Here is a 14,084-nt window from a genome sequence, read left to right as displayed (position 1 = left end):
CGTATCACGTTATCTCATGTTTAGTCCATGTTTACAGGGGGAGCTTTACAGGGGTATGGCTTATCTAAATGAGATGTAAATGAGCCCTATTGTCACTCCCAGCAGCAGAGAGAGGTGAGAACTGCACAATCTTTTGAGGCCGTTTTCTCCCCTTTTAGCTTTTTTGAGTGCCTACCTTCAAATGGCCACAACTTCTCCAAATATTGTCAGATTTCCATGTGTTACAAATCGTTGGAAAGCTTGGAGACTACACTTTCAGAATCTGTGAATAACTCAAAATGCCCCAAAACCGACTTGTGTCCCTACTTTCCGTGATCGGTCACATATTTCAGAAACACGTCACAAAAATTAACTGAAACACCATGAATACTTATCACACAAACATGAAACATATGTCTAAAGAAAGCTTAAAATGTCTATGTTTAAATAAAACAATTCAAATGTAAAACAAATATTCTCCTGCAATGTAATCTGTATGATACAAAGCAATGTAAAATTTCTCCTGGCTCAGCTAATTATCCCTAATGGGATCACACCCACGGGCAGAGGATGCTATTCATATGGTAATGTGCTGAGGCGATCAATACAAATGGTAAACGCCCCTGACTGTGCCTTAAAAACATCAAGATCATTCAGTTTTCTGTGCGTTTGGAAGATCACACAATACACTGGCGAGGAAGCTCCTGTATAGTGACAAAGAGTTAACATTTTCCTCAGAAGAAGAGCGGGACTCCGATGAACATTTGTATTTTGAAGAGAGACTTGATCCAGCCGAGGATACAATTTCAGATGAGTATGTCATTTAGTTTTACTTACATTAGTTGACATGCTATTTTATATAAACATGTACATATTTTAATAGTGGGACTGTTTCCAGACTTGCCAGCCAGGATTCAGAGTATTGAAAATTGAAATATGACCCCTAATAAGCAAGTTTTAGTTACATTTAAATGTTATCATCAACGAAGCTTGTGCTTGCAAATATAATTTCAGGTGTAAATGAGTAAAATGGACTTTAAATATGCCCATATTTGTAAATCAGCATATTATAATGATTTCTGAAGGATCATGTGACACTGAAGACTGCAGTACTGATGCTGAAAATTCAGCTTTGATCACAAATTGCATTTTACAATATATTAAAATAGAAAACTGTTCTTTTAAATTGTAAAAATAGTTCACAATATCAATATTTTTACTGTTTTTTTGGATCAAATAAATGCAGCCTTGGTGAACACAAGAGACTTCTTTTAAATGGTACTGTAGGTCTAAAATTAAATAAAGTCTTTATGTAAAGAAAATGTATAGACTGATTACTTCTTTTAACTTAAAACTTGATTTTGATCATTAAGTCTCCTCACATTCATTCTATTTCTGTCACATTCCTCAGTGATAGGCCCAGGGAAGGGGTCTTTGTCTCCTCAGGTGTGAATTACAATCAGCGGGGACAATTCATTCTTAGTGAATTTTCCCTTAAATCTTTAGGTGCTTTACAAATAAAGTGAGATGTTTTGTCATCAATGATCTGACTCTTGAAAGACCACCAAGTTGGAACATCAATCTACAGGAGTTTATATAAATCATGCCATGTTTATACATCTATTTCCAAGCAACACTCATATAGCAACGACACTTACTGCGGCTAGTGATATATTCTGGCATCTTGCCAGGGCTGAGTGGCACGGCCTCTTCGTAGTAATCCTCCGGAGGTGGTGTGTTGGGAAGGGGGGGAGGAGAATCTGTCGTGCTCTGCTCCAAAAAAAAATGCAACAAACACACGACTTACTCCATCTGTCTGCCCCTTCACATTAATTCACACTTAACATCTGATTTTCAATGAGTCTTCTCAATAACACAAAGTTGGCTTGGTTCCACCACTCGGCAAGTTACCCCTATAACAAATGATATCAATGCTGCAGCCAATCAAAACACAAACCCACCCTGCTACAAAAGACCAGCTTAACCAGCATACATTTCCTGTGCAGGTCTAGGCTAGTTTATGCTGGTTAGTGCTGGTCTAGCTGGTGGACTAGCATAGCCATGTTTTACACCAGCAAAAACTAACTGGTGAAGCTAGTTGACCAGCATGGTTTGTCTTATGAAGCTGGTTAAACTAGTTTAAAAGCCAACAGCATTCCTTGCTGGGGGACCAGCACCCAAAACACAACATGAGCTGGTGACTAGCAACGCCCGTTCAGGAGTATTGAGCTAATAATGACAAACAAACACAGTGGCACACATTTTTTTTTAATAGTTTGCTCTATTAATGAAAGATCATAGCCCTATTGGTACCACCGGTAAGTATATAGCTGCAGGCAGAACTCCAAAAAAGGGTGGGATCTCCAAACTGACAGCAAAGACATAGGGAGAACCTTACCTTTTCCTAACCGTGTGTGGATGTGAACCCTGCACCCTTCTGGAGACACCACCCTCTTTTGGAGATTCCGCTCCCATTTAAAGATCTCCAGTCTGCAGCTATACAAACTTGCCAATGGCTGATGAACATGACCAGGTTAACCTGGAGGTTAAAAATAACTGTCTGGCCCTAAATATTCAATGCAGCTATAAGGAGAAAGGGAGGTTTCATTGCAGTGTGAGCCATACCTCAGTGTCGCAGAGCACGCCACCATTTCACACTGATATCAAGGTTAATAATTCACAATTTTTTTGTGTTAAATCTAAGGCATGAAAAATGCTTCAGAGCACAACAGTATGGGCATCCTTTGAAAGAAGGTTTCTTACTGGCTTAGAGGGAATGTAGTCTGTGAAGTCTTTCTCTGACTCTTTCTTCTGATCCTCTATTTGAACTTTCAGGTCCCCGAGGTCACAATCTGTATGTGTGAAACACATTTATGAGTCTCAAGTTACAGAGCTCAGAAGCAAGTAAATGTATCTCATAAATACTTCTCACTTACCAAACGTCTCAAAAAGGGACTCAACAAAGCTGGTTCCATTTCTGTATACTGAGGTGTTCACGTACATATAGTCTTTTCCAGTGACTGCAAAGGGAGAGTGTGTGAAAAGAGAAAACATATGTATATAGGATGATTGCCAAAAAGCTATTTCAGTCTAGGAGAATTAACTATCCAGTTAATTAAGTCAGGATTCATTACAAGGTATAATGTCTTTCCTCATTTGTAAGAGAGCAAAGGCTTCATCAAGCCAATGTTTATCCCTTTGGACCCTGTCACTATCTGGTCCAAGAGCTTTTTCTTGTCTGTTATTATTGTATTAAGCACATTTTTCTATTGTTTCTCTGTCTGACCTATGTTTTCTAAGTTAATCTGCTCTGTGCAGTTTCTTGCAAGAAAAACAGGTCATAATCCAAGGTAGTCAAGCTGGTTTTTGGAATATGGTATCTGGTATGACCATAAGGCCCAACAAGTTTAGCAAAAATGTATTACCAGCTCTAACCAGGTTGACCAAGATGCTCTACCAAGTCAACCTCTGCACCACCAGCTGGTAGTTCACCTAACCCGGTTTTGACCAGCTGATTACTGTAAATTACCAAATTTAACACCATAGAACCATGTGAAACTATCAGAAACTGGTTGTAAGCTATATTTTCCAGCTGAGCTATGTGTATCAGTGCTATTTACCTGAGGGCTGCAGCTGTCTTAGTAGGTTCTTCACGGCTGCTTTCTTCTCTTCTGTAGCAGTGCTCAGGGTCTCATGGTCCAACAGCTTCAACAGCACATTCAGCTCTGTCACCAAGAGCTCCATTGCTGAAAGTCAAAGCTCAAGGTTAGAGGTTGATAGAGACACGAAAATACATGTTGTGTTATGAAATGTTTGTCATAACAAAAGATCAATTAGACGGTCCATAAGTATCAGAAGAGGGGCTTTTGAAGAACGTGACCGGCTTTGAGATCAACTCTAGTCTTTATCATCAATTATTCTCTCTGACTCTCAAAAGCTTGTAAATTTAGGAGAACTTAATAAAAACAAGATTTAGATTCATGCTTCTTTGTAACATTATGTTCCACAGAGTGTCTTCAGCATGGACACACACATTAGTGGACAATATGAGTTATGGGCAGGGGGGATGATGACAGGTCAACACGATAATAAATTGGAACAGGTTTGGAGCTCAGAACTTCACACTGGGACTCATGAGTTCTCATCCAGGTCTTTGTGGGATGGAAACCTCCCTGCTAGGGAAACTAAAAACCCCCATGAAGAGACAAAGACATACCCTCTGATCTGTGGCAAGATTCCCATCCCACCTAGCTGGCTCACAAAAAGCATCTGAGGAGGGTCCAAGCCAATAAATACATTCATAGCTTGACATCTAAACTCCCTCCCTCTCACATCACTAAGACAAGTTATCACGGTGGGTTAACCTCTTAGCAATGGGTTAGGTCTATCATTTAGATCAGCATTCTCAACTGTGATTTATGAGTGAGACCTAAAAATGTGTTGCAGGTCATTACTGATACGGTCAGGGATAAAAAATAATCCTCATTAGACTTATTAGCCATATTAGACCGATGCCAATATGAACAAGATGCGTACATGCCCTCATCCTCGAAAACTGTGTTATTAGTAAAGCTTTCAGAAAAGGTCTAGATTATGTAGAGAAAAAAACAGTGACATTGCAGCCAGCCTGTGTGTAGAGCATTACTCTGATGGAGGCCGGCTGACACCCCAGGACATTTAAACAGATAATGCCGCCAACAAACTGCACAGTTCACACAGTATTACATGGCAAATAAGCCACATTTTCACTTCCAACCCATTACTAATTGACCCAACAATATTAACGCTGAGTCTGTAAGTTTGGGAAAATTCATTGTCAAATTAGCAAAAACATGTAACCAAAAACCAAAAGCATGCCATGAAACAACAAAAGGGATTTGTAAGTGACCCTTGGGAGTGTGTGCCCAGGCAGAATGCTTGCTTATGTATAGAAGGATTCTTACGGTTTTGTTTGAGGAAAATAATCCTACCCCAGTGGACATTAGCTCATCATAAACACTACAACAACACTGAGCACAAGCAGAAGACTGGAGAGAGAGAGGGATAGACAGTGTGTGTGTGTGTGTGTGTGTGTGTGTGAGTGAGAGAGAGAGAACAAGTGCGAATAGGGCTGATCATCCATGTCCATCACACAGCTGGACAATCTGGCCTGGACAGAGGGTGAGCTGAGCCAAGGTTTCTACCTCAGGGCCTGTGGGCTTACTTAGATTAACAGGTGTGGTAGGTCAAGACTCAAATCAACTTCATTTGCCAGCTACTCGATTAGTAGTGGTCTAAATTATGGAATTCCTTCAGAGACAAAAAGAGAAAATGCTGAATTGATGTTGCTAAAGCAGCATCTGCTAGACTACTTCTGATGGTGTCCAGCTACCCAAACTAGCCAGACCAAACGTGTGACTTGTTTGACTAGCCAGAGCACCACTGCAAAAAATGAAATACATTTCTTAATCAGTATATTTGTCCTGTTTTCTGGTAAAAAATATATAAACATACTTAAAACAAGATACATTTACTTGAGTACAGGGTTGGGTGTAAATACATTGTTCCTGATTTGATTTGATTCTGATTTACAAACTCTCAATTTGATGCAATTTTATTTGATTCTGATTAATTTGGGTATATTTCAATTACAGTGTCCATTTTGCTTACATTAGCAACAAGGCCAAAACTATGCAGTTCAATTGATATTAATTTAACAGATGTAAAAATCAATACAATCAAAACTGAAGTAAACTTGGTAAAAAAAAATCAGAAAATCTGTATTTTTACCAAGCCCTGCTTGGCAAATGTATATATATATATATATATATATATATATATATATATATATATATATATATATATATATATATATATATATATATATATATTTATATTTATATATTATTTTCTTGTTTTAATCATAAGCTTTACCAAATTGTGATAAGATGTGTGCAAAAGAAAAAAAATAAATAAATTGTGACAATAGGGGAAAAAAAAAAATACTTAATTCAAGATAGGACAATATTATGTTTAGATTTTTTACTTGAAAACAATAATAATAAAAAAAATACTCATTCATATTTTTTTCTGCAGTAAAATTACTAGGTAATACCAGCTGCTTGTTACCAGTATAAGGTTTTTGGAAAATGTATTCTAGTTTTGAATGATTACACTGGTCAAGTTGGTTTACCAGCAAAAATAACCTTAGCCAATGTGTTCCAGTGGAAGACCAGAATTACCCGTATAAAACCAGTTAAGACTATCTTCTAATTGAAGCTGGTATAAACTGTGAAAGAGGGACGATATCATGAGGTAACTGACATAAACTCCAAATTCAGGAAAATATATGATGGTACAGTCTGATAACATTCCAGAGCATTTCAGCAGCCCTTCTGCTTGTCTTTCTCCATTTTTTAGTGCTACACTGAGTTGTATTTAATCGGCCACCACCCTATTTCACATCCCCATGAGAAAACCTAATGAATGATGTGCTTCCAGTCAGAATGTGCTGTGCTCCAAAACATGTCAAAATGAGTCAGCATCACATCTCTCCATTGGGAAGGTGAGGAGTTGAAAAGGCACACAGAAACAAAAACTCTCAAGTGCACACTAACACAAAGCATTCAAACCCCCACATTCACAAAAAGGATTCCTTTGAAATGTGGGTCAGCGTACTGCTTCTCTGACAAAAACGTCCACAGTTACAGAATCTTTATTATTGACTAATATATTGCAAAACATCCCACTTCCTCTGAATGATTGTGAATGTGCCCCCTTGCTGCCTTATGGGCATCAGTATTTTTGAGTATGTTTAAGTATTTCTCAATTCAGACTTGTTGACACAAGGCCCTTTTCATACAAAAAGCTTGAGTTTAACTTTACATGTTGCCCTCGCCATGACCTCCAGGAGACATGGTGTGGTATCGACTTAATGTGGCACAATATCTGAAAGTGCCCTAAATGTGCTCCATGTGCCCACTTGGAAAGTCTGTATAGTAAAACACCAACCCTGTGGAGAATCACCAGCAGTTCCAGTTGAGGAGAGCTGTGCAGTGTGAAGAGGAAGCATAGTAAAATATGTTAGCCATGCATAACTCTTGTGTGAAGTCTATGGTTACAGGGTCCTGTTCGGGAAGTAGGAATTGTAACCGGGACCATGATCAAATTTTAAAATGGACTTACACCTCTTCAAATGGAAAGACTCCAAGAATTATAACATGGAGTTCGTCAAGCCAGGGAAACACCTGTTTACTACCATGCACATGTCCAATAAAATTATAGTTGAAAGCAATCCAGCTGAAAAGATCAGCTAAGACAAGCTAGCATGAATTTCATGCTGGTCTAGACTGGTTAATGTTGGTTTGATGCTGTTCTATCTGGACCAACATGGATGAAGCCGAGCTACAATTTTGTCTTTGCAAGTCAAATGGGACTTGAACAATTCAGTCGGGGTGTATTTTACATTTCAAAAAGAAAAATGATTGTCTTACCTTGGAAATCGAACTTGAGTGTATGTAATCATACTAAAAAGTGCCCAGACATCTTGCCATTCAATTAATTTAGGCTACTTCCACACTAATACGTTTTCACTTGAAAGCATGTCTTTATATCTATGTTTTGGCCTTTTGTCCACACGTTTTTGACAATGAAAACAGAGCTTTTCAAAAACGCTCTCCCAAGTGGATACTAAATGCTATCTTCACGCTGTAGTGTGGACAGGGGAAACGGAGATATCTGAAAACAATGACGTTTTCATTGTCATATTATGCAGCCATGTTATCCAGTCAACCCAAAACAATTAAGATGGCGGCCCATGTTGTAGCGACATTTTTGTGCCTGCTATTCACTTTGATAGTGTTGTTAAAGATAAATGTTACTTTTAGTACAACCTTCACATTTCACTCCTTCAAAGGCGATGGGAAGTTTACCCAGAATATTTGTCCTGTGACAGAAAATTAGGAAAATTGCATTTCAGGCCGTACATGGAACAGCAATAAAGGGATTTAAGAGATTTCATGTTTTAGAGTGGACAAGCAACTTTTGGAAAACACTTGACAGTCGCAGTGTGGATAGAGAATTTTTCGAAAATGAAAACTGTTTTCAAACGTATCCAGAGAAATGTGGACATAGACTTAGTTCGTCAAGCTGAAACAGAAACATTTATCATACACCTGGGCAGCACTTACTTTGCTTTGGTGTATTTCCCATAAAGATCACAAGAGTCAGGTGAAGTTATCTTCTTAATCACAATGAACATAAAGTCTTTTGAGGGCAGTTAGGCCCAGCTTAAACCAACATCAGTGCAGCGGAGCATATATGATTCCTACAGAGATACGTTCTCACAAGAGATCAAACATATTTGCATTCCTCTTTATCTTCAGCTGCACCTGTGGAGGGTCACTTCCAAAGCCAAGCACAACATGGGGCTACATGCCCACTCCCCTCCAGAGAGCAACACATGTGGTCCTCTCTGATAATACCACATCAAAACAGTGTCGCGGGAACACAGACATCTACACCAGTGCACAAATCCGGACCCAGTTAACCTGTAGGTTCTCCTGATGGCGGGGGTGTTTGTTGCTTTCTTTTGGCTCAACCCTTGTTGAGATGTCCTCTCCATCCATGAGATATCGCAGGCAAATATATTTTACTTTCTCACTCACTTGAAAGAGCTTCACTGATGGACATACTGTTTTAACATAATCTAAAAGGCATGTTGAGGAATTTGAAGTTGGCGTTGAAAGCGGTGTTTAAAGAGGACAATGGGGTGGTTTCGCAAAACTGCACCAGTGCTGTAACACTCACCACCTCACACATGTTCTGCAAAGTGAGGACACATTCCTCACCTCATTAAAAGTGCAGCCAAAGAGCTTTAAACTGCCTACCAGAGATAGTAATGTTTACTCTGTTGTGCAAACCATGGCACTCCCCAAGAAAGCACTAAACACCCAGGTGAAATCTTTTTTTTTTTTTTTACAAGTGTATTTCGCACAGACAGCCAACAACAACACTGTTAAAACTTGTATGGCTCAAAATTTATTAGTATGGTGCTACTAAATAAATTTATTTCCTAAAGCGACACCACAAAGGCACTAATAAACTCAACAAACTAACAAACAGTCTAGGAACTGGCTAAAAACATTAACAACTGCAAGTGGATTTATTACACTTAATTCAAATCGAGCGACCACATTAGCAACAGAGTAAAAATAATCAATACGCTTCACTGTAGCCTGTATGGAAATCATACGGACAAATGCAAGAACAATCTGCTGATACAATTATCTAGTTCCCAGGAGAAAGGATAAACATGCAAGATGCTGAGTAACAAAACACCTACCAGAAACAGCTGCTGAGGAGGCAGCTGGGCCCACCATCTTCTGTCCTGAGACGACTAGAGGTAGAAAGTTATAAAATTGTTCCTCGAAAACAATCTGAACACGTCACAACCAGCCAGCAATCCAGAGACAAAAGCACAGCACACAGTGACAGAATCAGCTGATAAACTGACTCAGTGTTGGTGCATTTCCCTCACATTTCTTACTCTCCAATGTTCCTGCCTCAGATTAGAGTGAAGAATAGCAGGGGAATTTAACCTCCCTTTATGCTCTGTTGGTGTATCTCTGGGGGTGGGGTGCTCAGTGATGGCTGTGTGTGTGTGTGTGTGTGTAGTGAGGGGAGGCACCCAGTCCTGTTCTAATCCGGGGGGATTCTATAGCACCTGGGAAAGGCCCTGTGTAAATACACACATCCCTCCCCCCACCAGCCCCAGAGTGGGCTTCTATTGCAAACTGATCTCACAGTGAAATCAGTAACAGTGGGTTGACTTTTTTTGTAGCTTAAATCAGTCTGTGCTTACTGAAATTCGAAATACTGCCCCCTGTGTCCAAAAAGGTAAGTGTTTTTGGGGATATAGGCACATGTGAGCTCTATTTTCCAGGTGAAATGTCCACGGAGGGGCGTCAAAAGAAAGTTGTGAAGCAAGTTGTTTTCAGCTGTACAGGCTGTAATACAGGGAATAGGAATGTATATTTTATAAAATGTACCCCCCAACCCAAACCTAAACTTAACCATCAGTGGAGTAAAAATGTTACGTTAGAGGGAACAATGCAACCTCCGAATCACGCTCCTCGCTAATTATGGAAACATGATTACTTACATTTTTCAACATGGGATACAAATCCAGGTCTTCCGGTTGCACCACAGGGGAAGGTTAATACTCAAAAGAAGATGCAAACATTTCAGATAGAAGATGGCACTTGCTGGTGAGTCGGTATAATGTGGCTGATCCCAGCCAGCATTCCAGGTGATCATATTGTCTGTTAAACTGCAACATTCTTCACTCAGCCAGCTAATATGGATATGTATGGAAACTGTCCCCTAAACCAAAGACTTCAACATTTTTATTATTGTTTGGTGGTTAAATTGGAGGTTCTTGGTGGTTTCATTTAAAGGGATAGTGCACCCATAAATGAAAATTCAGATTAACACACCCTCATGTCCCTCCAAACCCATATGACTTTCTTTTGCATGCTCACATAAGAAATTGCATTTTTAGCACTAAACAATGCAAGTTCTAGCATGAACAAACAAGCCACTGTGAACGAGCTTCTCTCATAGCATTACTGAATGTGCAAAGGACGTTAAGATTTTAACTGAAAATTATTTTAGTTAGAGTGTTTTTTAAAAATCGTTTGGCTTCAGAATACTTGGAATATGACTCACGAATCGCATGTACAAATTTATGATACTTTTGGGTCCTTTCTATGCTTTAAAGTGAGACACTATCAACTGCCATTGAATTATAGAGATGGACCACAATATTTATCTGACTAAATTTATCTGAGTCACATTTTGTGACATAAATATCTCTTCTAAAACTCTATATAGGAAACACATAAGTTTACTGTGGTCTTATTCAGGAGAATAAATCTACAGAACACAAGACTTACAGGGATAGTTCACCAAAAATGAAAATTCTCTCATCATTTACAAAAAAGTTCTGATATTTCAGCCCTGTAGGTCCTTACAATGCATGTGAATTGTGACCAGACCTTTCAAGCTCCAAAAATCACATAAAGACAGCATACAACTAATCCATATGACTCCAGTGGTTTGTTATATGTTTTCTGAAGTGATGCAATCACTTTGGGTGAGAAACAGATCAATATTTAAGTGTTTTTTAATATAAATCTCCATTTTCACTTGCAATTCATCCATGCAATTTGTGCATAATATTCCAAGTATTCTGAAAGCATACATCATATAGATTAATTTTATGCTACTTTTATGTGGGTTTTGGAGCTTGAAAGGCCTGGTCACTATTTACTTGCATTGTCTTTGTTTGTGTTCTGCAGAAGAAAGTCATACATATCTGGGATGGCATGAGGTAAATTATAGGAGAATTTTAAATTTTTGGCGAACTATCCCTTCAAGCAAAGGTCTCAGTTTATTCTCCATTTAATGTCTAGGAGAAACAACTGAGATTTTAAAGAGCTCTAACATGTGATATGTCTTTATGGGCTTCGTATTGGTGTGCTGGGCATACCTTCCCCTACATTATGTCACAGCACCTCCAGAGACTGTAGTTAACCACAAAAGAGCCATTCTGCCGGTGTGCTCAAGTGAACAGAGGTGGGAGTCTTGTTCTCTTCATTGTGTTCACCCATGCAGAGAGGAGTCAGGTGCTGGCAAGCACAGACAGACATCAGCACACATTCCCACTGACGACTGTCAAAGCCACAGGCAAAACCTAAGACCACTCAACAGGATCTGACATGCTGAATATCTCAGAGCCCACTCACTCACCCTCACATTTGTTTCATCAAACACACACACACACTTTTATGCAGATAAGCAACTCATATCAGCAGTTCCATCTCCTCGCAACTGAAAGCGGACACTTTTCTGTCCATTTTGCACTGTTCCTGAGGGCATGCTCTGTCTTGTTTGAGAGACATGAGATGCTGAAGGTCTGTATAGTTAAACTCTACAGGTCTGTTGCTAGACAGCCTGGCACTGGAGATAAGACACAGTCGAGACAAGAGAAACCATTCAAATATGTTTTATGTGATCAGATCATTCAAACCACAGTTATTAAACTTTTCTTCTTTAAGTGTGCTTATTATAATTGTTTTGTTGATTCAGCTCTCTAAACTAATAATACTACTTAGCATTTAAACATTTTTAGTGGTGCTTGTCAATGCAAGCATGTCTGATTTGGTGGCTGAACCAAACCAGCCAGTTATAGAAGTACACACGACAGACTCAATGATGACCGAGTAGAACTGCCTCAGCTGGCGAAGGAAGTACAACCTCTGCTGAGCCTTCTTCACAATGGAGTCTACATGGGTGTCCCACTTCAGGTCCTAAGAGATGGAAGAGCTCAGCAACCTGAATGACTCCATTGCTGCCACAGTGCTGTTCAGGATGGTGAGGGGGGTAGTGCATGGTGATTTCTCCACTGTTTTGAGTGTTCAGCTCAAGGTTGTTGTGACCGCACCAGACAGCCAGCAGATAAACCTCCCATCTGTATGCAGACACATCACCATTGCAGATGAGGCCGATGACTGTGGTGTCATCTGCAAACTTCAGGAGCTTGACAGTGGGGTTTATTGCAGTGCAGTCATTCCTGTACATGGAGAAGAGTAGTGGAGAGAGAACACATCCCTGAGGAGAACCAGTGCTAATAGTGAGGGTCCAGGATGTGAGTTTCCCCAGTCTCAATAGCTGCTGCCTATCTGTCAGAAAGCTGGTGATCCATCAACAGAGGTGGGCACAGAAAGCTGGGTCAGTTATAAAGTGACTAAATTAAAGTGCAATTCAGGACATGTGTGTATGTGTCAAACCAGTCTCTGAGTATTGAGGAGTCTGATGGCTTGGGGGAAGAAGCTGTTACACAGTCTGGCCGTGAGGGCCCGAATGCTTCGGTACCTCTTACCAGATGGCAGGAGGGTGAAGAGTTTGTGTGAGGGGTGCGTGGGGTTGTCCACAATTCTGGTTGCTTTGCGGATGCAGTGTTTTTTAAAAATGTCTTTGATGGAGGGAAGAGAGACCCCGATGATCTTCTCAGCTGTCCTCACTATCCTCTGCAGGGCTTTGCAGTCCGAAACGGTGCAAGTCCCAAACCAGGCAGTGGTGCAGCTGCTCAGGATGCTCTCAATAGAATGTAGTGAGGATGGGGGGTGGGAGGTGTGCTTTCCTCAGCCTTCGAAGAAAGTAGAAAAGCTGCTGGGCTTTCTTGGTAATAGAGCTGGTGTTGAGGGACCAGGTGAGGTTCTCCGCCAGGTGAACACCAAGGAATTTGGTGCTCTTGATGATCTCCACAGAGGAGCCGTCGATGTTCAGCGGAGAGTGGTCACTCTGTGCTCTCCTAAAGTCAACAACCATCTCTTTAGTTTTGTCAACGTTCAGAGACAGGTTGTTGGCTCTACACCAGTCGGTTAGCTGCTACAACTCCTCTCTGTATGCTGACTTGTTGTTCTTGCTGATGAGACCCACCATGGTCATGTCATCGTCGAACTTGATCATGTGATTCGAGCTATGCATTCCTGCACAGTCTTGAGTCAGCAGAGTGAACAGCAGTGGACTGAGCACACATCCCTGGGGGGCCCCAGTGTTCAGTGTGGTGGTGGTGGTGGAGATACTGTTCCCGATCCGGACTGACTGAGGACTCCCAGTCAGGAAGTCCAGAATCCATTTGCAGAGGGAGGTGTCCAGGCCCAACAGGATCAGCGTTCCAATCGGGTGCTGGGGAATTATTGTGTTGAATGCTGAGCTGAAGTCTATGAAGAGCCTTTTTATCTAGGTGGGTGAGGGCCAGATTGAGGGTGGTGGCGATGGCATCGTCTGTTGAATGGTTTGGACGATACGCAAACTGCAGTGGGTCTAGTGTGGGGGGTAGCTGGGTCTTAATGTGCCTCATGACGAGCCTCTCGAAGCACTTCATGATGATGGGTGTGAGTGCGACGGGACGGTAGTCGTTGAGGCAGGACACTGAAGACTTCTTTGGCATGGGACGATGGTGGTGGCCTTGAATCACGTTGGAACGACGGCGCTGCTCAGAGAGATGTTGAAGATGTTGGTAAGCTTGCCAGCTGGTCTGCACATCCTCTGAGCACTCT

The 14,084-nt window shown here is 40.7% G+C and overlaps 1 protein-coding gene across 2 annotated transcripts in view; it reads right to left on the bottom strand.

Moving 5' to 3' along the window:
* The window catches only part of LOC127659378 (actin filament-associated protein 1-like 1), a 50,646-nt gene that overhangs the window by 19,253 nt on the left and 17,309 nt on the right, over window positions 1-14,084 (bottom strand). Inside the window, exons 1-5 of one of the 2 annotated variants that reach the window (XM_052149159.1) lie at window positions 9,302-9,531; window positions 3,600-3,725; window positions 2,916-2,999; window positions 2,743-2,831; window positions 1,638-1,749 (exon numbers count right to left, since the gene is read on the bottom strand). In XM_052149159.1, coding sequence (XP_052005119.1) covers window positions 1,638-1,749; window positions 2,743-2,831; window positions 2,916-2,999; window positions 3,600-3,725; window positions 9,302-9,338 — 448 coding nt within the window. In that variant the 5' untranslated portion in view covers window positions 9,339-9,531. Of the gene's footprint in view, window positions 1-1,637; window positions 1,750-2,742; window positions 2,832-2,915; window positions 3,000-3,599; window positions 3,726-9,301; window positions 9,532-14,084 lie in introns of those variants that run through there. The other variant, XM_052149158.1, reaches the window with a different exon arrangement.

Source organism: Xyrauchen texanus, chromosome 19 (assembly GCF_025860055.1).
Source record: "Xyrauchen texanus isolate HMW12.3.18 chromosome 19, RBS_HiC_50CHRs, whole genome shotgun sequence".
Lineage (NCBI taxonomy): Eukaryota > Metazoa > Chordata > Actinopteri > Cypriniformes > Catostomidae > Xyrauchen > Xyrauchen texanus.
The sequence above is the reverse complement of the archived record's forward strand: the minus strand, read 5'-3'. Positions and strand labels throughout refer to the sequence as shown.